Source organism: Danaus plexippus, assembly GCF_018135715.1.
Source record: "Danaus plexippus chromosome 16 unlocalized genomic scaffold, MEX_DaPlex mxdp_31, whole genome shotgun sequence".
In the NCBI taxonomy this organism is placed as follows: Eukaryota; Metazoa; Arthropoda; class Insecta; order Lepidoptera; family Nymphalidae; genus Danaus; species Danaus plexippus.
In genome coordinates, this window is record NW_026869852.1 from 1325361 (window position 1) to 1348621 (window position 23261).

General features: G+C 30.9%; 2 protein-coding genes across 2 annotated transcripts in view; both read right to left on the minus strand.

Moving 5' to 3' along the window:
• Nucleotides 1-803: 803 nt before the first annotated feature.
• LOC116772147 (putative phosphatidate phosphatase) lies at nucleotides 804-8080 on the minus strand. Its single transcript, XM_032664219.2, has 6 exons — nucleotides 7855-8080; nucleotides 3922-4073; nucleotides 3535-3732; nucleotides 2593-2748; nucleotides 1935-2111; nucleotides 804-1658 (listed from the first exon to the last, which is right to left on the minus strand). The coding sequence occupies exons 1-6, from the start codon at nucleotides 7910-7912 to the stop codon at nucleotides 1566-1568; spliced, it is 834 nt and encodes a 277-aa protein (XP_032520110.1). The 5' UTR covers nucleotides 7913-8080; the 3' UTR covers nucleotides 804-1565.
• Nucleotides 8081-8623: 543 nt separating this feature from the next.
• Nucleotides 8624-23261, minus strand: part of LOC116771826 (putative phosphatidate phosphatase) — a 49151-nt gene continuing 34513 nt past the window's right edge. Inside the window, exons 4-6 of the mRNA XM_032663804.2 lie at nucleotides 11687-11848; nucleotides 10592-10768; nucleotides 8624-10314 (exon numbers count right to left, since the gene is read on the minus strand). Of these exons, the coding sequence (XP_032519695.1) occupies nucleotides 10210-10314; nucleotides 10592-10768; nucleotides 11687-11848 (444 nt within the window). The 3' untranslated portion in view covers nucleotides 8624-10209. The remainder of the gene's footprint in view (nucleotides 10315-10591; nucleotides 10769-11686; nucleotides 11849-23261) is intronic.

Consider the following 23261-nt stretch of genomic DNA (forward strand, 5'->3'; position numbering starts at 1 on the left):
AAGGAATAGATTTCATTTTTTTAGTATACGTACTGTTCTAAATGATGGTAAAACATCTATCGCTTCATAAAAATTAGTTTCAACGAAACATAATTGTGAAGTAAAATTCAAGTCTCTATGAAGAATATAAAAATATCTAAAATAGCCCTTTTATTATTTTTGTCTCCTTATTTATTTTAACCGATTAATGGATACACGAAAATACATACAAAATTTGTCTACGTGATCTCTAATTCCTATCTTGCACTTTTGTGTCCTGACGGTTACTTATACATACTATAAACGCTACTTTAAAGTAATTTGGCTTAGATTCGTAGGATAATTGCGGTTAATATGCCTTTTTTCGGCAATATCATATATAATGATTACCTTTCTGATGATGAACCATGGTTATTTGGTATACTAAGCACTCCACGCCCGCGGGCCCCATAGAACAAGTAACGTTGGCCTTAAAAAACGTGGTCAATATAACGGACACATGAGTTTTTTGATGATCAATACAAATGTGTTTTTTGCTGTGTTTCTGCCTCCCGAGTCGTTGCTCTAAGAAAATTTTTTATGGTCAGTTCTCTAATTGTATGTACTTAAAGGAATATATGTACATATTTTTTGTTTAATTAAACGAATACCCTTCCGTTAGCGTGTGGGTCTTATATAACTTTACCCCATACTAGTTTGCGATTAACGATTTTTTTATAGTTATTATTCCAAGGTAATCCCTATACATTAATTTTCATTCAACGTTTATAGTTTTAAAAAATGTATGACACTGTCTGTGGATTTGTTTCAAATAAAGGTTTCGGTGTCTTAGTAATATTTATTTTCTGTAATTATGTATAACTTTTAAATAATCATATAAACATTAAATAAATAAGAAAAATAAATAATGTCTGCAAACTTGGCTCCCGTCAATAAATACGGTACTGAAGCGTGAATGTCATCCTGTATTTTAAAATAAATTATTTTTATTAACACTATTAAGTTTTAATATCACATCATAATATAAAGATAATAAATTCATCCCATATTTATTAGTACCTATATATAAGGATCTCAAGATCGACAGTACAAAGAAAAATTTAACTATACCCTGTTGATTGTTTTCATTTATAATATCCTATCTTATGCATAGTAAAAGCCAACGAAAGGAGATAAATTTTGTCAACACTTGCTTTCCGTGATATTACAGGGATTATTCGTTTTATTTATTTATTATATTAGATCATCGCCTATATATAGAGATATATCTATGTATAGAGAATTAATAATATAAATGCTCCTTAAAAGTTTCGCCAAATAAAATAAAGGATACGGATCATTCACTTAGCTCAGATATCCGTAGATATCCGAGTGATATGAATACAGGTATCCGCTGCGCACAACTTGTGTTAGTTTGTATATTTGAATTATCTTGTTTCGTTGGATTCATCGTGACAAAAGTTTTTGGAACAGCATTAACATATATGGCCTGTTTGAATGTTATAGATATTTGTCTTATTATTAATTAATATATTTGAAATCAGGTCGTGATGATGATAGTGGAGTAGTAGGTGACCATTTTTTATTCATCTCGAGAGCACGGGTCGTGGCAACATCTCAGGAGGAGGCGGTTCCCATGTTGGATCTCCATACTTCTTCGGTTTTAATACAAATATGAACTGAGAAGAAATATAAATTATATTATTATATTATTAAAGATCATTATACCTTAAATTAACTCTTACTAGTCTAATTGCTATAAAATTAAGCCACAAAGAATAATACTCGTACCAGCAATTAGATTTATTTGGTTGTCAAAATAAATTGTTATTCTCAATTCACTATGATGATAGTATATATTGCTTGAGATAAACAAACCATGGCTATTAACAACAAAATATTCCATTACAGTACGCTTCATTACAATACACACAACATTTGGATCTAATACTCACCACTATGATTCCGTACACAGCTCCGACAGCGAAACCCACTGCCACGTCGCTCCAGTGGTGCATATGGTCCACCACACGAGAAAGCCCCACGTACCAGGCGGCCATGAGAACCGCGAACTGAACGGCGTGGCGGAGGAGCTTTGACCCGCGCCACTTACCCTTCACTTGAACGTATAACTGAAAATATTGTGTCTTATAAAACTACCACAACGCTTTTGTTTTCTTCTTTTCCGACGATTTTTTTTTTTTTTTTTTTGGAACAGAATCTTTTTGGAAATGCAAAATATTCCTGTCCATGGATGTAGCGGTCGTTTTAAAAGTATATTTAAGTTTGTGGAAGTGTTTGTGATTTGTAAAAATAATTACTCTTAAGTCCGGACTATAGCGGCTAAAGCTATGTAAATGTTAGATATCTATGTTAATACTAACAATTTAAAGATATGGATATCCTTAAGCTGATAACACACATGTAATATTTATTCCAGCGTTAGAAATTGACAAATTAATGTACAAAAAAATTATTATTATATTTGACCTTTAGCTTTACTATTAATTAAAGTTAGCAATAGAATATTAACTCCTCATATCACATAGCAACTTTCTCTTATATTTCGGGCCGTTATAAAAGCATTCTCTATATATTGTTATAATAGCTTACTATGAAGAATACAGCGCTGTACATAGCGAAGCTGGAGTGAGCGCTGGGAAATGATAGCCTCATGTCCTTCAGATGGGCGGCGTCCGCACCCACACAGGTGAAGTCTTGGATGTAGCCCATTGTATTTGAAGCGTTGTTTGGTATTGGCTGGCAAACCTGTAAAATATAGAATATTTTTACATAGATGGACTTAGGAGATAAAAAATACAGGTGGAGGAGCCTAAGCTAAAGTAGATGAAACTAATGCAATTCAAGTATTGGTTACTTGATCTTGGAATAAGCAACATTTGCAACAAAGACTGGAATTTTGTAGTTCTAGAGTGAAAAATCTAAGTCTTATCTAGTATAATTTGTTATAATCATTGGGAATGGAAAACAGTGAAGCGTGTTTTGGCGGAACACTGGAGAACTATGTAAGCGTATACCTATAGGCCTCCTTTTCTATTGGATATGAATGGCGTAAAACCGGTTAAGAAAGGAAATGTGCATTGTATTTTAGTTAACAAAAATTTTAATATTCTTTTGCTATTATAAATGCCCAGGTATGTATGTATGTGTGAAATTACGAGTACATGTAAATAGACGACAGACTTCACTTGCAAAATATATTTAGAAACGATTTTGAACCAGAAAATTGTTCATTAAAATAGTAAAGCGAATAGAGTAAGTCTATTAATATCTTGGACTTTATCTGTAAAATTGCGTTAGTTATTATCTTATCGGTGAATGTTAAGTGTTACATGAACATATACATAATCGGCCGATATCTAATTAGGTCTTGCTTAACAAAGGATTACAATTTCCTTATTTTTACGGGTCGAAATCAAATATCGTAACTAATGTGATCAGTAACGTAACACTTAAGTACAGAAATACTTGTGGCTATATATTTTAATGGCATAAAGTTATTCTATAAAATTCATTTCGTTTTATTACACTCACATCAAAGAAATGAGGTCTTAATCTTCCGATGACGTATTTGGCTGAATTGACTGTAAGTTGTTGGCAGGCTGCACCAAATGTGAACACGCCAATAGCGCAGTAAGACTCCCAAACCCAGCCAGGAAATAATGTGCCAGATACGAACTTGTCTCCAATACCCTTACCCCGCTTGTCACGTACCAGCTCCATTATTATTATCTGGAATTATATATTATTTTTTTATAATAAGAATTCTTCATATTAAAATCAATATCTATGTATGTTCTGATCAGATGACGTAAGTAAATTTCCAGGTAATTGTAATTACAACTTATCATAACAATCATCCTTTTGAAGTTATAATTATTGTTTGCTTTATTTTAAGATATTAAATAAACCTGAACGTACTGTTACTACATTTAAAGCAAAGCCCAGACTCGCCAGCAGGCTTTCAGATATCGTTTGCTCTTTGAAGGGAAGTTTCAGGGAGTCATCGTCTGCGAAGTACCCACGGTGAAAAGGTTCCGCGAACAGATATATCAGGAGTAAGGGTAGAGCCACTGCAATAAGTACTTTATTGTTGAGGGAATACCTACTGTTATGAAATATCTCTTATAAAAATATGTGCTGCTGATTAAAGGCGCAAAATATAATTATCATTTTTTATCTATAACTTTGTATACGATTCTTACAACACAACTCTTGTGCGGGTTGGAACATTGAAACATACGAAGAAAATATACGTAGAAACATGAAAAAAAAAGTTTTAGTTTTTAAATAATTTATTGAAAAAATATAGAAACCAGAATATCTGACAAAAAATTCTTTAGCATTAATCGCTGAAATGTCTAAAAAACTTGCCATAAACACAAAGGTAGTATAAAAATAATGGTTGCAAGCGTAATACAATTAAAATTATATACGAGAAAAACATTACTCCGTGTTAAGTCTAATTTTATGAGACTAATTCCGATTTTATTATTTGAAAACATTAAAAAGGCCATACATTAAAAGGTATACATAGGTATAGGTGCAATAGTACGCAAACCTTACATAATTTTCTTTTAATCCTTGTTCTCTCACTATTCCTAAGTACTTATAATATTTTAACAAATATAGTAACGTGACGCTGTACCTAATCTTTCATTACTGTTTGATATATTGAGTCCAAAAAGTATTTATTTGTTTTGAATTATTATATTCTAAATTTAAATAACAAAATATATATTTTGACATAGAATTGATGTAAAATATAGATTAAAAATAACGGATCTCGACCTGACTTCGTTTCTTTCAATGAGCGCATAAGGTTTAATTAAAGATAAGTTTTGTATCATCTGTTTTGCTTCTGATAGAGTTTATTTTCGAATAAGGGCAGTATTAGTCCCGTTAAGATTGGATTAATAAAATTATATCTAACTAAGAGAAAAGATAATGAGGACAGAGATATTTTTGATCATATGATTTTACTTAGGCTTCGTTCACACGGCATTGTCCTGCACGTTTTTTTGCAGTATACGTCTTAACGTATAAATAGTGACCATACAACGCACATAGATCCATTCACACGACGATTGTACGGTAGAAAAACGTATGTGCGTTGTATGGTCACTATTTATACGTTAAGACGTATACTGCAAAAAAAACGTGCAGGACAATGCCGTGAGAACGAAGCCTTATATTTTTGCGGTGTTATCCCCGCTCGTGAAGTCAAGTACATACCGCGATTAATCCGAGAGGCTATATAAATTAAAACATCCTTATTTCAATAGGGAAGATGGCTGATATTATCTATCAGCTGGGACCCCTTCATTAAAAATGTAAAATCCCATGTCCGTGAACACACCGCAAGACCTCAAGACACATGAGCGCATTCTGCATGCATCTAGAGCGGTACGTTAGAAAATTAATCTTTTGTGCTAAAAGATGATAACAAGACTAACTGACAGACATTCTCATCTCGTCTGCCCGTGATTACGGTGGCTGTATAGGCACCGAAACGTCGGGATTTTGGAGTCACAAAATAATAAAAAACGCGCAGTATTATCCGAAATTGATGTAGATACTAGATACCATTAATAAATAATCTTTAATAAACATTAAATAATAGTTTTTTTTAATTAAAAGAATATGAGGATATGTTATCGCAATCAAATTGTTTTAAAATATTTCCCTGCCCTTTCTTCTTTTGTCTTTTTATTTTGAGTTGTCTTCGTAACAGCTTTAGCGACTTTGAGAGAACTTTCTCTGTCATGTAGCTAGTATACTAAGAAGCAACCTAGGTTAGGTTTTTTTTTAATTTAAGTAAATTATGTGAATCATTAATAAAATAAGTTAAAGAAAAACACGCTGTTGGAGTACAAACATGTATATTATTTTTTTACTGTTAGCAATTTCACATAGCTTCATCGGGTGTTTTTTCTGTTTAAATCTGCGGAAAAAGGCGCAGGCGCATATATATACTGGAATATAATGAAAAACAATATAAGTATTTATTTATCGACAATTATATTATTAATATAAAAACAGTGGAATTAATTATTAGAAATAATCGGACATGGTGTTACAATATTAATGGTGTTCGATTCGTATAAAAATATTCAACATATTTTATGTATTACAATACTAGTTTTTATCTGCAACGTTGTCTGCGTGGACTTGACTCGGAGAGAAATATATAGTGTGTTTAAACAATAGATACGGTAACCAGCCGGCACCGACATTAGCAGTCTACGTCACGTGAGTTCATGTGTATGAAAGAGTGTAATCACGCATGATCTCGTTATAGTCTATAGCCTATATCTTATTGAGGTATCTGAGCTGTACTGGTGTGGAGTTTCAACAAAATTCGTAAATTATTTTTTAAGTGACAGAGCAACAAACATCCGTACTTCCATACGTGCATTTTCATAAAGTCACATTTATAATGTTAGTAGAATGTGACGATACTTATGTTACTGGAACGAATATGATTTCAAAAAAATTGTGAATGAATGTTTTATTTGCTTTTCACTTATTGTTTGCGACACAAACCACCTTTAGTGTAATATCTAAAATAAGAGAGAACTAATGTATGAATAAGAACATCAAACTTAGGTGTATCTAAATTTAATTTTCAATTTCTCTCCAAATTTTTTTTTTATTTCCCGACACAAAAAGTCGGGTGTTATAAGTTGGACGTGGATGTCTGTGTGTGTCTGTTTGAGCTCGTGGCTCTCAAACGGATCCACCGATTCCGATGCGGTTTTTCCATTTGGAACCTATATTCCTTGCGATGGTTCTTAGCTATGTTTTGTTAAAATCGGTTCAATAGTGTACGACTATCAGCAGCTGTTTTCCAAATTGATGTTTGACATTTTTGGCCAATAATTAAGGATTAAGTGCCTCAGGAGAGGCGGGTGGTTTTTTTAATATATATTTTTTATTTATTTAGGTTGGCAAAGAGTTCCAACACTACGGGAAAAAAAATGTCTGGTTTTAAGTATTACAAATATTTAGAACATTCGGATCGTTAATTGACAAAAATGGTATGTGTCTTATAAAGTAACACTGAGGCCTTAAGGCTTGGAACTACTTAGAACGATGCAAGCATCATTTATGACCTAAGTCCACCTCAAACTCACTGCGAGTTACATCCTTGAGATTATTTTTAAATCCTTGTTTACCTTCTTAACACAATCATTAAAATCATATGTGTGAAATGTTTGATTATTTATAATAAATATATATATTTTTTATATAATTTTTAACTTGCTAAAGTACCAACACAGTACCAAAACGATTTAACGGTACAACGCCCGCTTATAAATGTTTCTGTAGGAATTGAGACAGAAATTTACTGTCATTACATATAATCTACCTTCTTACTGCGATTAACAATATGCCTTTTAGAAATAATCTTTATATGAACAAGATATATTTATATTTTTTTTTATAAAACGCATACTCAGACTGTTTCTATATGTGTAAATATTTCAAATTATCTTTTGAGTATAATGAGGTTTGTTATAATCTGTTTCTTAAGATAACTTTGTTTTTTATTGATTCAGTTGTGTGATAATTAGATAAGGAGATTTTAAAACTATATTTGTAATTTTTTTAACAGGTACATAAGTCTTGTATGTCAAGACAAGTCTTATTTTAATTGAAAATCACCGCTCACACTGCCATAACATTTCTCCTTAACCAACAAATTTAACATTAGCATTTTTTTAACAAATACATAATACAAATTTAACATTTTCATTACAGTAAATAAACTGGGAAATATTTAGAAATATAATTCAAACAAAAATTTTATCTAAATTAATTAGTTTAAAATACATAGTGAAATTTACTCACCGCATGCTAAAACGATAAAGTCCAATAATATTTTCCATATAATTCTGTCCACTGCCATTTTTTACACGAAACGATCCAGCCGTAAATTCTAATTACAAATTGTACCCTTCAAGGCTTTCTAAACTATTAAACAGTCAACACAATACGACATTTCGGAGTCTGTTTTTACTCAAATCAACCGATGTGTGATTTGCGAGCGAACGCAAATCATTCTGATAAAGGACACTGATAATAAAGCATATCTGAAGTAGGGTGGATGTTAGTCACTCGTGATGTCATTTTGTACGTTTTGTTAGAAAGTAAAAGAAGACAAAGCAAATTAAACTTTATGATATAGTACATTAAGATACTTTGACTTCAATTTATTCATAAGAAATTACGAATTCAGACCGTGTTTAAACCTTGTAGGCACACCATTGACCTTGAAGACTTTCTGCACCTTGCATCGTATCCACAATTATAAATCATAACATTGTAATAGCTGCATTAATTATTATTACTTAAGGTATAATGTTCTATAAAATAAAGATTTTATTACAGTGACCTCTGTGGTGGACTTAATGAACTAAGGGGTACTATAAGAGTCAAGATAGTCTTAGATGTTTATAATAGATGGCGACACTGGTCACCCATTTCTTGCACCTTAATTACAAAACATTTTAAATAAAAAACTTCTTTTTGCAATTGCAGTGTAATAAATTATACTTTTATATATCTTTATTTTTGTATGGTATTCAATAATTAAAATACAATAGTAAAAATAAAAATCTTATTTAATATGAACGTGTTTATTATGCTCAAAACCTAACTACAATATAAAATATAATCAATAAATAGCTGCCAAATAAAGTAGTGCAATGCAGTGGCAGTAATCCACTGTAAAGGTTTAAAAGTTTTGTTTGATTGTAAATTTCTTAAAATACATTTAATACAACTATAAATATACATCTTTGAATATAATTTCAACACACACAGAATATTTTTAAAATCTAGCTAAGTCTAAATTTAGAGGCACGGTAGGTATTAAATATGTATGTGATAAAAAATTCGTTGTACTCCTATAAGCCTTACTTCATAGTGCCATAAAATTCAGAGCAAAAACTTTTATAAGAATTATTTACAATAAATAAGTTTTTAAATAACCTATGATATATATAACTACAACTAAAACAACTGTAATATTTTTTTTTATTTACCTTTCTATATCACAGAGTAAAAATACATAGCCGGTCTCCGAGACCGAATTTTTAGTCTACCAATAAATAGATTAGCTGTGCACTCTATATTGTTTTAGCGGTAAATGCAACCGAATTCGTTTAGAAATATTAAAATCTTAATATAATTGTACCGACGCAGAATATTATATTAGTGCTACAATTGTTTTTGCTAAATGTTATTACATAAAATGAATTGTCACTTTAACCATTTTCTGTCATAGCACAGTTTTGTTCTCGAATAAATTTACATTCACAGATTAAAAATATTTCCGCTGTCAGCGAACTTATCCGTACAGGTTTCTGTCAATGTGATATTTATTATTGCACTTAAGTCTTTTATTACTGTAAAAAAAATTGTTACGTCTTATAATAAAACTATTACAAACAGAAATTGCGAAGATTATGTTAGTATTATTATGCTCGGTGAAAGAAAATAAGAAATGTACATGAACACACTGGGGACGGTGTTTCTAAGAAAAACATATTTACAGATGTAATTGCTGGTGAGGTTTTTTAAGATTTTGGTAGATTAGAATAGATGGAAGACGCCAGACATTATATGTATCACGAAAATCGTGTTTCAGAGTTCATTGAACCCCATAGCAATTATTTTGTTGACACTAAATTAATGCGATTACATTGTATAACATAGACTGTGTAAAAATCTTAATATTATAGAAGGGATACGAGTTACGTAGGCGTAAAATATGCGAAGTAATATAAAGAAATATAAATATAAACATGAAAAATACTATATATATACAATTTAACGTACATTCAGTCAAATCATTCTCTTCTAACTGACAGACATTTTTTTTATTTCACTACAGCTGCTATGCTTAAAGTATATGCTGTTTCTATTATGCCAAGTGACAAGTTACGCCGATAGTGACGTTTAAGACATCCACAACAATCCTTACCACAAGTTTGCCCGAATTTATTATAAAAAGTATTTATGTACTTTTCATTCGTATAACTACGTTGATACTATCACTTGCGAAGTTTTGTGAGTGAAAACGATACTATGTTTCAGTTCGTTTCAAACTTGTGGTAGTTTTGTATATCGACATGAATCCCGTGTGTATGGAAAGGTCATATCGCATCACATGTAGTTGGAGGTCGTCTGTGTGTCCGTGTGTCAGACGTTCCACGGGCGTGTGTTTCCGTTTGTGGCGAGCTCGTTGTCGTGATGATTGGATGTCTGACGGCGAGGAGTCTTACGCAGATCAGATACGAACGTGAACTAATGATTGTAAATTTAGATTTATAACTTCAGTACATTACTTGCAGCAGAGGAGACGGCATGCGTTAGTAACGTTGTGATAAATGTTAAAGCAATTTGTCTTATTAATGATTAAGTCTAGTGACGTCATTATGTTATAGTCCCATTACAGTTTCATCCAGGTTATAGGATATCTGGGAGCGATACGTCACTAGAACCACAACCAAAGCTCCAATAGAAATTATTTAGAAAAAGAATTTGGAAAAATTTATAAATTTGAAAGATTTATTTAGCTCACCACAATAATAGCGAACAGAAGTCCAATACTGAAGCCGGCCAAAACATCGCTCCAGTGATGTTTGTAGTCGGATACGCGCGACATGACCGTGTACCAAGCCATCATCACCAGCAGAAACTGAATCCCGTGTCGCAACAGCTTCGAGCCGCGCCAAGTGAATCTCTTTTGGAGGTACATCTGGAACGATGAGCATTTTTTCGTGGTAGCGGTATAAGCGAAACTATCAATGGATTATATTATATGTCTTTTTGTCTGACATCAAATGTTCAGAGCATTAGCATTTTTTGTCCTTGGCCCAATTTACTTTTTGCCAGACGAGCTAATAACGAAATGTTATGACCTTAATAAAAAGAGCGTGCTGAAGAAAATTCAACTTTATTATTGAGAATACATGCTATATAATTATCTACTAATTTTAGCCATCGGCGTATTTTATGATATTGGTAATAAGCAACTATTAGATTTAATTAAGAATAAAATCCGAATTTATTTAAGTTGTCTGAGGCAACGTTGGTCCGTTAACCGTGCAAATGTTATGTCGTTAGTTGGTTCCACGGAGGGTGATTCTCCTATTTATTGGGACGGAACGAATAGTTGTTGAAGGCTATGGGGTTGCGGTACACGTGAAAAAAGCACATTTGTTACGAAGAACATCAGAGAGACCTTATTTTAGTTAAACTCAATATTTAACTGTTTAATATAAAGGAGGTCTGTATTTTAGCACGTATTTTTTGCTCGTAATACTTTAAGTTGTGTGGTTTGGAGAACTAACTGTAACACATATTTCTGTAGTTGGTAAAATTCGATTAAATCTAAAACAGAAATATAAATATTCGTTTAAATCATCTAATTTACATCTAATATATAACAGATAGTTAAAATACATGAAGTCGCTTAGTCGCTAAAATTACGCAAATCACAAAAAAAAAGGTTTACATATATTTAATATCCAAGACGGTATACAAAAACGAATTTAATACTGGCAACAAAAAAAAATTACGTTTCGATGGTATAATTTACTCCGACATCAAAACCATACACACACACACACATATATATATATATTATTTACTACACATACATATATAAACTTACCGCAAAATACAGCATCGTGTATGCTGAGAAGGAAGAGTGACCGCTGGGGAAGGACAACCTCATCTCCTTCATCAGCTTGGTGTCGGTCCCAAGGCACGTGAACTTCTCGATGTAACGCCACTTGTTCGCCTGCAACGAGCAGTCGATGTCTGGATTGCAAACCTGTTGATACGAATGTTACTTTAATGTGACAGTTTTAGATAAAAATTTTAATTTTGAAGAATGAAACACATACAGCAGAATGTGATCGGTGATGGCAAATGATACACAAAGGTTAAAGGTTGATCTCGTGTCTAACGTTATATATATGAAATGAACCATAAATTATGAAAATACATATTAATGAATAACGAATCATCCCCAACAAGGCTTGCTTTTGTTTAAATTCTGTTTGATATATATACATATATTGCAATACATATTTTCAATTAAATTTTGTAATGGAGATTAATAAAGTAAATGTTAACTGCATTTTATTCACTTAAGCGAGCGTTACACCGTCATTGGTGTAATGCCTTACGCCGATTACTAACTATCAAATTAGCACGTAGCTTAGAAAATTACACAACAACCTCCTTGGTAAGATGATTTACTCTGCCTATTTTCCTTCTAGGACTTTATTGCGGGATGATATTGAATTAAATCGAAGACAGTTAGCTTCTATGCCGTCATAATAACTGCTTTGAAGTTAAATTCATAATAATATAATATTTTCTACGAGGCATCTAGTTTCTATAAATAAATTTAAATAACCTCCTTTTCACAACCTCTTTTATAACGTCCGCTTGTAGAACGTCGGAGTTAATTTAAAAACAATTTCGTTTGAAGCCGCGGGACGTGCGTGTTACAAATAAAGGTTTGTAAAGATCTCGTAAACTGTACTTAGCCGAACAAGAACTCATGATGTTCAGCCCAATGAGAATATATAAAACCTCATTGGATTTTATAAATATTATGGCGCGAAATTAAAATAAAACAAGCAAACAAAACTCAAAGGTCAACACCGTATAGGGCTTCTTGATTTTTGATTGTTTTACGCTGTATCAATATGATTGTTAACATCAGCACCGTGTTATTACGGCCCGATGTTTTCCTCTCATCAATCACGAGGCCCGGTTCTGCAACTAGTTTATTGTATGATGTTTTTTTATACCGAAATCTTTAACGATCTGCTGCTCTTATAAGGCCTGTATGTATTTATTTTTCGCATTTTGCATACTAAGCTGGTGCAATTTAGCAATTATGTGTACGGAGATGTGAGCCGCTGGCTGTATCGCGGATCTCAGCGGCGGAGTCCCCCTCCACTTTAAAAGGTTATTTGTTGCTTCTATAACGTTATTTATTTTCTGATTGAGCTATTATTTCGATACGAATCTAGTTTGCTTCATTCGGTATTATAAATGTTTGCTTTATAAGTGCTTACTTATATTTTAGATTTTAATGTAAATAAAAAAAATGGCAATATTTTATTATAACTAATCAGATTACAGAGAAAAATTTCGTTAATTAAATTAAGTGCATTTGAATATCTAAAATAATATGCTTGTAATATATTTGCGACTTTATTATTGTTAATTGTTTAACATAACCAGCATCCATACTACTATAGGATTAATTTGTGACGTCACGATCGTCTCTTAAAAGAAATAAAATTTGATTACGTTTTAAATATCATAAGATGCTCGAAGTGTATTTATATCTTGTCTATAATATCATTTGCGATGATTTTTGAATGAAAAATCATACACCGTCCGTATTTACCCCCGCAAATACTAAGGGTAGTCTTTTATATCAGATTTCATATATGTTTGAATGTTTACGTAATAAATTCAACTTTGTGATGTGACTTTTACTAAATTTGAATTATTTAATTTACTGCGTATACTTTATTCAAGTTATCGCTGATGATGAAGGAACGTGGAGGTACGTCTCATGAATTTTAAGTATATGTAACCTTAGTGCGAGTCTACATAGTTAACTCGACACCGACAGTCAAAACGTTTTTAATCCACATATTGTTGACATTTTGAATACATCCAATGGTTTTTATATGAGAAAGTCTAAACCTTCGGATGATATACAGTCAGTACTAAGGCACTGACACCGTCAAAGGATATAACAAACGATAAAATTGTCTTAAAACATTTTCTTGTATTCAAAGTAGTCTACATTTCTAAATTTATTCAAAATATTAAAGTAGACCTCGCGTCTCTTGGTATTCTACGTGTTTCGAACTACAAATAGTTAAAAGATTTAATTAACTGTTACAAGAGAAATATGAATAATCCTATGAAATAAATGAGATTGGTTATACAAACACAGAGCTACACGTACAATTAATTGTATATAATTTTTTCTATGGCAAAACAAAGCTGGTATGATGCATTATTAAAACGAGTATGTACAATTATGATTGACAAACCCTTTCTTTAGCTTTGAAACGTTTCCAGATGGGTGTAATTTAAACAAATCATAGCTATTAAATACACACGAGTAAGACTGTTGTGAGTCCTCTGTGGTTTTTAATACTTTTTGTATTTCTGTACTTAGGTTGGTTTGAGATGAGCTTTTGTGGATTTTTTTATTGAATCTCTTTTTTAATTACTTTTTTTTTAAATGTTGCCAGGTTTAAAAGATTCATTAGCAGCTATAATAAGACATTTCGATGTTTTCGCAACATTAAAGTTGAGTAAAATAAATCGATGTATGATTAACGAGTCGTAACGAATGTATAGATATCGGTAAAGATAATTTATTGCTTTACGACACGGTCGATGATCATTAAACGAATAAAAAGAAAATAGTTAAGAATGAAAAGAAAAGGTAAATTAAAAATATATAAGGATAATATAATATCGTGATTAGGATGACACAATCGATTAAAAGATTTTATCGTTAGGATTTCTACAAAGGTCACAATCTATATTAGGTTCACATTAAATAGTTTACTAGACTAACCTGTAAGAAAAGAAACGACATTTAAAGCCATTAATTTAAAATGTCGTTACAATATCACAATTAATATAAAATTTATTTATTTTAAAAGTTCTATTCTTGACATCAGTTTCCTTATACGTTAAATACATTTTAAAATAGACCACAGATAACAATATTTTGTGTTTGTCTATGACACATGAAGAATATTATATATTTTTTTACATATAGTATAGAATAGAAATAATATTCTAAATTAACTAAAAGAACATATTGAATCCGGTAGACTAGAGTAATGTAATTTTGCAAAGCAATAAATAACCAAGGACAGTATTAAAACCGCCAAGAAATACACAAACATGTACGAACAAAATAAAACATAGTAACGAATTGTGAAAATACTGGACTTGTTGAGAGAGCCCGAGGCGATCTGCGGACACCATCTGATATGAGGAATAGACGCTCAGTAACATTGCGTTTAATGGACATATAAAAGAGGCAATAGCTTTATACGTGAAGGCGTGAATTATCATTCAGGAAATATTAATGGTAATACATAACTGCGAAAGTTCTCATGTTCATGTCTCATGTTTGAATATTTTGTTAGACAAAGTTATGGGAATAAAACTGCCAGTTTCAACTCTGTTCCTACGATGAAATGTAGGAGTGTGACAGATATTTAAGTAAATTAAATAAAATTCTAGAAAAAGTGATTATTATTTTTGTAAAGATTCTATAAATAGTATGCTATATATAAATATATGCTACAGTTAAATTGTAAAGTTATCAATATTCAACAACGTGTTTCAACACGAAACTGGTCTTTAATCGAGATAAGACGAGATTTCAAAGATACGGCGTAAATATCGATTTCTATGTCTTTCGATTCTCGATTAGAATAGTTAATACTATTCATAAATAAAAAAAATATTGATGTTATGTTATATGAAATAACGACATACGGATATAGGATATAATAGAAAATGAAAAATATAACAAGCAGATGTATACTTTAAATACACATGATATAAATTTGTAATTCCATTGAACATACTCAATACAAAAATATACTACCCATTCAGTAATAATGCAATCCGCTAGACATTTTAATGTTTTGAACATTAAGTAACTTCGTAAGATTAATGTCGTCAGAATAGCAACTGATAAAGATTATTTCTATTTCTTATTCAATCTTTACAATTAAATAAAAATTTGTATCAATTTTGTTTATATTTAAAAAAAAATTGAACAAAAATAATAAAAAAATATAAGAACTGAGAGAAATAAATACAAAAGTATTACGGAATTCAGATTTTCATGTCGAATTAAGATCGTTTAAAGATGCAAAACATTTTTCTATTATTATATACGTATATTCTCATACAATTTCATTGCCTTTATAAATTGTGCTAAACTTAAAAAAAAAGTAAAATTTTTGGACAAACACACTAGAATCTTGTATAAAATGAACACTGACAGTCCCGTAGCTTTTCGACCAGTTTGGATTTACAACGTCGTAAAGCTGTACCCAAGGTACACGCTCGCGTAAACTACGATAGAATAATACGTAGGGTTCTTAAACAAGATGGGATATTTTAATACTCTAATATTGTTTAGTTTCAATAATAGTAACGTATTGGATAACCTACACCTTGTGTATTTTTACATATTTTTTTATTAGAATCTACACTCGATATGTTGATATAGTTTAAATGAAACTAATATATTTTCGGATATACTACGCGGATTTTATTATTTAAAAACTACATAATCCCGACGTTTCGGTTACTTTTCAGCAACCTCATAGGATCTCATTATGTTGATATAGTGTTATTTCTACATATAAAATAACAGAAAAAATGATTGCAAATTTTCTCTATCAAATTTGGTACTTGCCGATTTGACTATTTTAATAGGCAGAAAAGGATTATATCGTATCTTATGATTATTTCGCAAAATATATATTTTTTGCTTGATTATAATACTTATCCTATACAAAAATATAGGCTATCAAAAGTATAAGGAATGTTTATTATTTAATTTAAATTCTTTACTATGAACTTTTTAACTACTTTTTTTTAAAATAAATCCTCGCATGTTAAAGTAGCTTATTGAATAAAAAATGAGAAACGCTTCGTGTGCAGTGTGGCGATTCAAACTTGTTTTAAGCGCATTCAGAAGACATAATGTAAAGATTATCATAATAGAACCAATGAATGGCCAGACTCGATATATTATATATTTAAACGGCTAATTACTTCCGGTGCTTGAATGAAAGTTACGACGGTGACGCAAATGAAGACAATACACTGAAAGATTGATTTGGAACGAATGAATGACGATTTGATATTGATTAGGAGAACGAATGATTTAGCAATCTATCGACTCGTTTGGAGACTTTACTATTGAAATAAGAATAAATAAATATAGTCAATATAACTCAGGGCTATATAACAAGTTTTGCTGAAGAAATTCTCTATTGATTTCTCATATAATTAAGCATGGTTCACGATCGCAAGGAATACTTTTGTTAGAACGTGGCTGTAGCGTAAATAATATTCTAGCAATTGGGACCCTGATATAGAAGATATTATTCACATCACACACACACACACACACACACACACACACACACACACACACACACGCAGGCTGTCTCATATATATATTTTTTGGAATACCTAGATTGAAATTTTACCAGCCTCGTCTTATAAGACTTGATCCTCAATTTAGCAATAACCAATCCAAAATACGTATCGAGTTTCACAATGAACAAAGGAATTCGTGTTCCGTGTACAGAACCAAAACATTCTACACGTGGTATACCAACATACTTACTTATAAAACAAAAGTAATCCTTCCACTTTATCGCCGTCTTTTCTATGAAAGGCTATAAGAAAACGCTTATTTCTTTGAGACTCGATGTGATTACGATCATAGTTTTCAGTTCGTGATAACAATGTAACAATGGAAGAGTAATTATTCTTAAGAAGCAACCCAACCTTGACTGATGGCTTTTCCGACACTTCCGCCGAAGGCTTTGAAATTATCATTCAACAATATTCTTTTATTTATTTCCGTCTTTAATACTAAGCTGCTTGGATCCGAAACTATATTAAATTCTAATCTGATATGATTTCAAATGAATCGTACCGTTGTTGCGCTTCTTGTACTCTAGTCTTAAACATGTGGAAATTCTGTACCAAAAATTATGAAACATATGTTTATTTTGTTGTAATTCATCTAAAATAAATTTAAACAGAATATTTTTTTGGAAAAAAAGAGTAAATCGTAATCGTAATAAATTTTTATATATCAACAAAAATTTGTTAGAGTGAACGTAGGAATCGTAGATGTAAATAACAAGACTTATTGACAGACACCTAAATCTCGTCTGTCCGTCATCAAGAGTGCTAAAAAGTAATAGAAACGTGTTGAAATTGTTAAAATAAAACGATAAAATTAAATACGTATATACAAAAAATATAGTTTCATTTGTGTAGACGAGAAAATCTTGGATAGCAGTGCATAGCAGTCCATTAAAATCGTTTAGGAAAAGGTAAAAACAATGCAATGTCGTCATCGTGATTTAGGATAATATTCTTTCTTTACATTAAGATGGACATTGGCTTAGAGCACTCAGCGTCTCGTTACTGAATCAATTGCATTAAAAAATACTGAACCGAAAGTGACACTACTAGCCAGTCAGTAAATAATAAGGAAAACTTAAATACAGCGTCGAGAAAAATATCAAATTACAACACTTACCCACGAATGCTATTATTCGTGATTAATTTACAATTAAGTCATGAACATGAACATTATTTATATTACTATAACATCGAGGTCATATAACAAGTTCAATTAATACGAATCAACGCTCGATCAAAACTGTTCATTATAATCAGAAAACGATACAACTCTCACTCCAATAATCACGATCAATTGACGTCTATTAAAATTTAAACGTCAACTTTCTATCAAACTGACAGCTGTTTATTGAAGTAACTCCGATTTTTATTGTCACCATACCACTTGTTTCAGTATTAATTGTATATATTGAACTAAATTACCTTAAATAAGCATATACCGAGTATATTTCTCGTATATGATTCGCGTTTTATTTTAATTTCACTATTTATAAAAAAAAAAACATACTTTCGTTTAACTTACTCATCCTAATTATGTTAATAATTTAATAAGATTAATTTCTAGTATTTACAATTCTGTCAAATAAAATCATTCATTGTTTTACACGATGGTCTTTATTTTTTTTTTATATATGTATGTTTTGTTGTCTGTAATTATTCGTTGTAATTCATATTACTTTTTTATTATAGTATAAAAGAACCGTGTGTTGGTAAATTTTTTTGTAACTAGAACTTAATCCATACTAAACCGTGAAAGCATTGAATACAGACTGTGATTGCTTGGATGTATTCACGCGAGGAATTGTTCGTTTGACAAAGACCCAGCTTCGATAGAACCCCGTGCAAAGGAAAAAATCTTTTTGAATCACAGATACGTCAGGGCTCTTTGTATGTTGGGTGTTATAGAGGTCAAAATGGGGCGGCATTGTACAAAGCATTGTATGTTAAAAGTAGGGGCTTCTGATATATCATAAGTTTTAATTAGAATGGAACTAAGGGCGGATAACAAAAATATAAAAAATAAAAGGAAGAGAGTGATTTAATACGAGGCGTGTAATCGATTAAGGTGGTGGCATTGTTACATATAATAAATTACAGTTACAACGCGTTAAATTTTACTTGTTAACCGATTATTAATAGTAACGTAGGCACGACATTGACATCAGATTTGAAAGAAATATTATTTGTAAATTAATCTTAAATTATGATTGAATTTTAAAACTTCATAGACAACTTAAGATTGTAAATAATTCCTTGATTATTTTTTGGCGGATTTAATCCGAACGAGTTTATCACATCGTTTTCAACTTAGGAAACCAAAATTTTTAATCAATTTAATATCTATAAATTTTTAATGTTATAACTCAAACTGCTGCAACGAAGTATAAGACGCATTTCACTCTGAACGGTAGCGTGCAACAATAAATTAAGGCCATACTTAATAATTACAATCCATGAACAGTCGAGAGTCGCATCTCAGCGAGCTCTTGAACGAGTATCACGTAATGGAAAGTGAAGCACTCGAGTCCGTCGAGAATCATTTACAATGCATTATTCTACATCAAGTGGCGATGACATAACAAGTTCAGAGTAGAAGCAAACATGTACAGCTATTGTGAATTAATTGTAAGATAATTTAATGATGCTGGATGACAATCAGTAGGTAGGACGGGGGACTAGACTCGACTTGTTACTTACTAACTTAATGTATAATAGTTAGCGTCGTATTAACATAGACTTGAGTGAGTTTTAATTTATGCCTTCTCAATTTTTATACTTTAAATTGATAGCGCACTCGTTAATGAGTACACTTAGGTAATTTCTTTTTGATTTTAATTAATTATCGTTTATAATCTAATATTTCTTGAAGGGACATATTTTATAATAACGGTTTGGTTAAGTTACACTTAATCTGGGTTACTTTATCATTAGTTAGATTTTAAGTAATTTCATTTTACAATTTGTATCATCGCTATTATAATATTATAAAAAAATATATATTTTATAAGAGAAACAAATATATTATTTAATGTTTAAATACATTGCGACATCAAATTAGTTCAATTCAGTAAATTCTCTCCAGCTTTCCCTTGCTTTATGACTGTTTAATTCCCCATTACACTTTGATTTATAGATACTCTAGGTAAAGACTGTTTTAGTCATGGTTTTATTAATATACTTATGTTTAATTGTGTTATATAATATAATAGTATGTAGTATTACGTAAAATAATACACCAATGTGCAGTCTATCAATCACATAGACTATCAACAAAACTTAAAAAAAACTTCCCATTAAACCAATGTTCTTAATTCTCTTAACAATTCTGTAGCTATTTCATAACACTAACGCATTAACACAACATCAAAGATATGTAACATAATAGCTGTTACAAATCAATTGTTTACACATTAAACTTCAATGAGATATCGCGGAAAGCATTTTATAACACACGCACAGGCACAATATATGTATATACATACGCACACGCGTAACACACAAACAATAGATCTGGGCAAGCATATTTCAATTCCAAAACGGACTTGTTTTGACTTTTAACACAGGAATGGGGTTAATGACATTAGGTAATGAGTTTAAGAGAAGTGAAAAGTACGAGGTTAAAATAAAAAAAATAATAAAAGCACAACGGTAAGTATTTCTGGAGAATATTAATGTCATACAGCACGAGGCACTTAGTACGTTTGACAGACGACCGCTGAGAAGTGCGGTCGTCATACGTATATTAAATCATTCGACTGAAAACAATGGTACTTTTCACGCTGCTATTAATATATCTTTTACATCCAAATTAAAAATAATATAAATAACTTTCTTTGAAATGAGATGAAAATAACGTGAGACACCTTATTTTCATCTCATTTCTTTTTTCAAACACGTGGGTGTGGCTTTGATTAACAATTTAAATGTATTACTAAAGAGCCAGATAGTAAATAATATAAAATATCTTCTGAGTGCAATAATAAATTCATCTAGATAGGTGAAAAGTAAAAAATGTATTTAAAAAAGATGTTCATGGGAGACATAAATATTTTTTTAATGTCCGTAAACCGTCTTAATGCAAATGCGACAAGAACTCTATTAAGGACAGATACTTTTATTTGTTGTTTCTGAACGGACAGTAAATGTCATTTTGTTTTTTTTTATCGCAAGAATAAAAGTGGCCGTAAATGTTAATTTAAAACGACTTTTTAAGGAACATGGGAATGAGATTAGATTAAATAATGGTTTTATTAAGTAATGTTGAATTAATTATATTATCATAAACCCTGCTCGTACAGAACCGAGTCGACAAAAACAAACAAAGAATTGTACCACAAGTTATTTATTTGAATTAAAAGTAAACGCCAAGCTATCCTATCTTGTACGACTACCTACAAATATCATCAAAATTAACGAAATTCCATAAAAGAAGATAATAATCATCGCGAAAACGACAAAATTACACGAAAAAACAATATATCATTTTCTATAGTCAATTGTTAATGCAATTGTTGGTGAGATTTACGTTCTTCTTGAGTATTTTTTAACAGAGTATATAAAAGACAAAGTCAACAATATCAAGCGAATCAGATTAAAAAAAACGGAAGTATACTACTTATCTCATTGGAAGTCTGTTGATATAAATATGGAAATTACGGACGCTTTAAAATGACAGGTCAATTAATTTGTTTTCCACTTGCGTATAACTGCTTAGGAATCCTGTCGAATGTTACGAAGCGATTGGTGCATTTATTACATCTATCGTCATTTATTTCAGCTATCGTTATAATGTTTGAAACATGGACAGGATTTGTGATTTATGTACAGCCGATGTCATGATGAATTGATAATTGTGTCAGTTACAAATTAGAAAATTTTGCTCTCGGCGTAATTACTTTAATATACGAAAAAATTATACAACAAAATTTGTTTGAACCTTTGTAAACTGCTAAGCAGTGAGTAAATACTGATTATTTTTAATATGTGGAACATTCGTTATCGTGGTAAGGATTTGTGAACTTTTAAAAGCGAAATAGTTTGTTTATTGTTTTTCTTTATAATTAAACCTCGACACATAAACGTAATCTATGCATATTACAATTACCCATTCGTAATTAATTTTTATCAATATGTAACTAAGTGTTTCAATTTTATCCAAATTAGTTCTGTACAAATGAAGTTTGCGTTCTACCGAATCAGAGGCCTTGATCTCAAACCTATTTAAGGCAACAATTCCAGAGCTGTATGTAATTTATAATAATGCTTGTGCAATTTATTTCTGTGGATAAATTTATTTCTTTTATTTGTTATTATTTAGAATTACGAATATGATATAATATCATTGTAGCTAAATAAATAGATACGCTTGAATTTATGAAGAACATAAAATTAATTGTATTAAAAAGTGGATATGAGTCAATGGGAAATGTTCATCGCAGAGGTTGAGTGCTGGAGAACCGGTCAAATCCTGCCCCAAGCGGAAGTGGACTCGAAAAAAGGTACTGGTGAGTATTTTTGCAGGACCAATGCTGATGGTGAAATGTAGTTTATTCTACAGATCTGTCAAGACGATTACTCAAGAAAAACTTGATGCAATTATAAATATAAATAAATCAAGCCTACTTCTTCTTCTTCAGGAGCAAACCTACATCTAAATTTATTGTCGTTAGATGAGAGAAGCAGCGACCAGAATATGTAACCTGATGTTTTCCCTCGGACCTTGCTCCAACAGATTAATTTCATTTCAAATTTGGAATGTATCTTACGAAAAAAAAAAAACAATTTGACTTAAATTAAAAAGCTAGTTATATCCTTTGTACAATGTTTATTTGATTTCCGACGAATGTTTTTTCTGAGATACTAATACATAAATAAATATGAAATAAAACATATATTTTTTTTATCAAAAAGTATGAAGATTTAATAACTCCTAAATAACAAATTCAAAACTGCGTCAATATTCACACAAAACAAAATCTGATTCGTAAATC

Coding starts and splice junctions, on each gene's coding strand:
- LOC116772147 (XM_032664219.2), bottom strand. CDS start 7,912: ATGGCAGTGGACAGAATTATATGGAAAATATTATTGGACTTTATCGTT. Junction 4,074..7,854: donor CTTTATCGTTTTAGCATGCG/GTGAGTAAATTT, acceptor TACTTATTGCAG/TGGCTCTACCCTTACTCCTG. Junction 2,112..2,592: donor ACAGCGCTGTATTCTTCATA/GTAAGCTATTAT, acceptor CAATATTTTCAG/TTATACGTTCAAGTGAAGGG.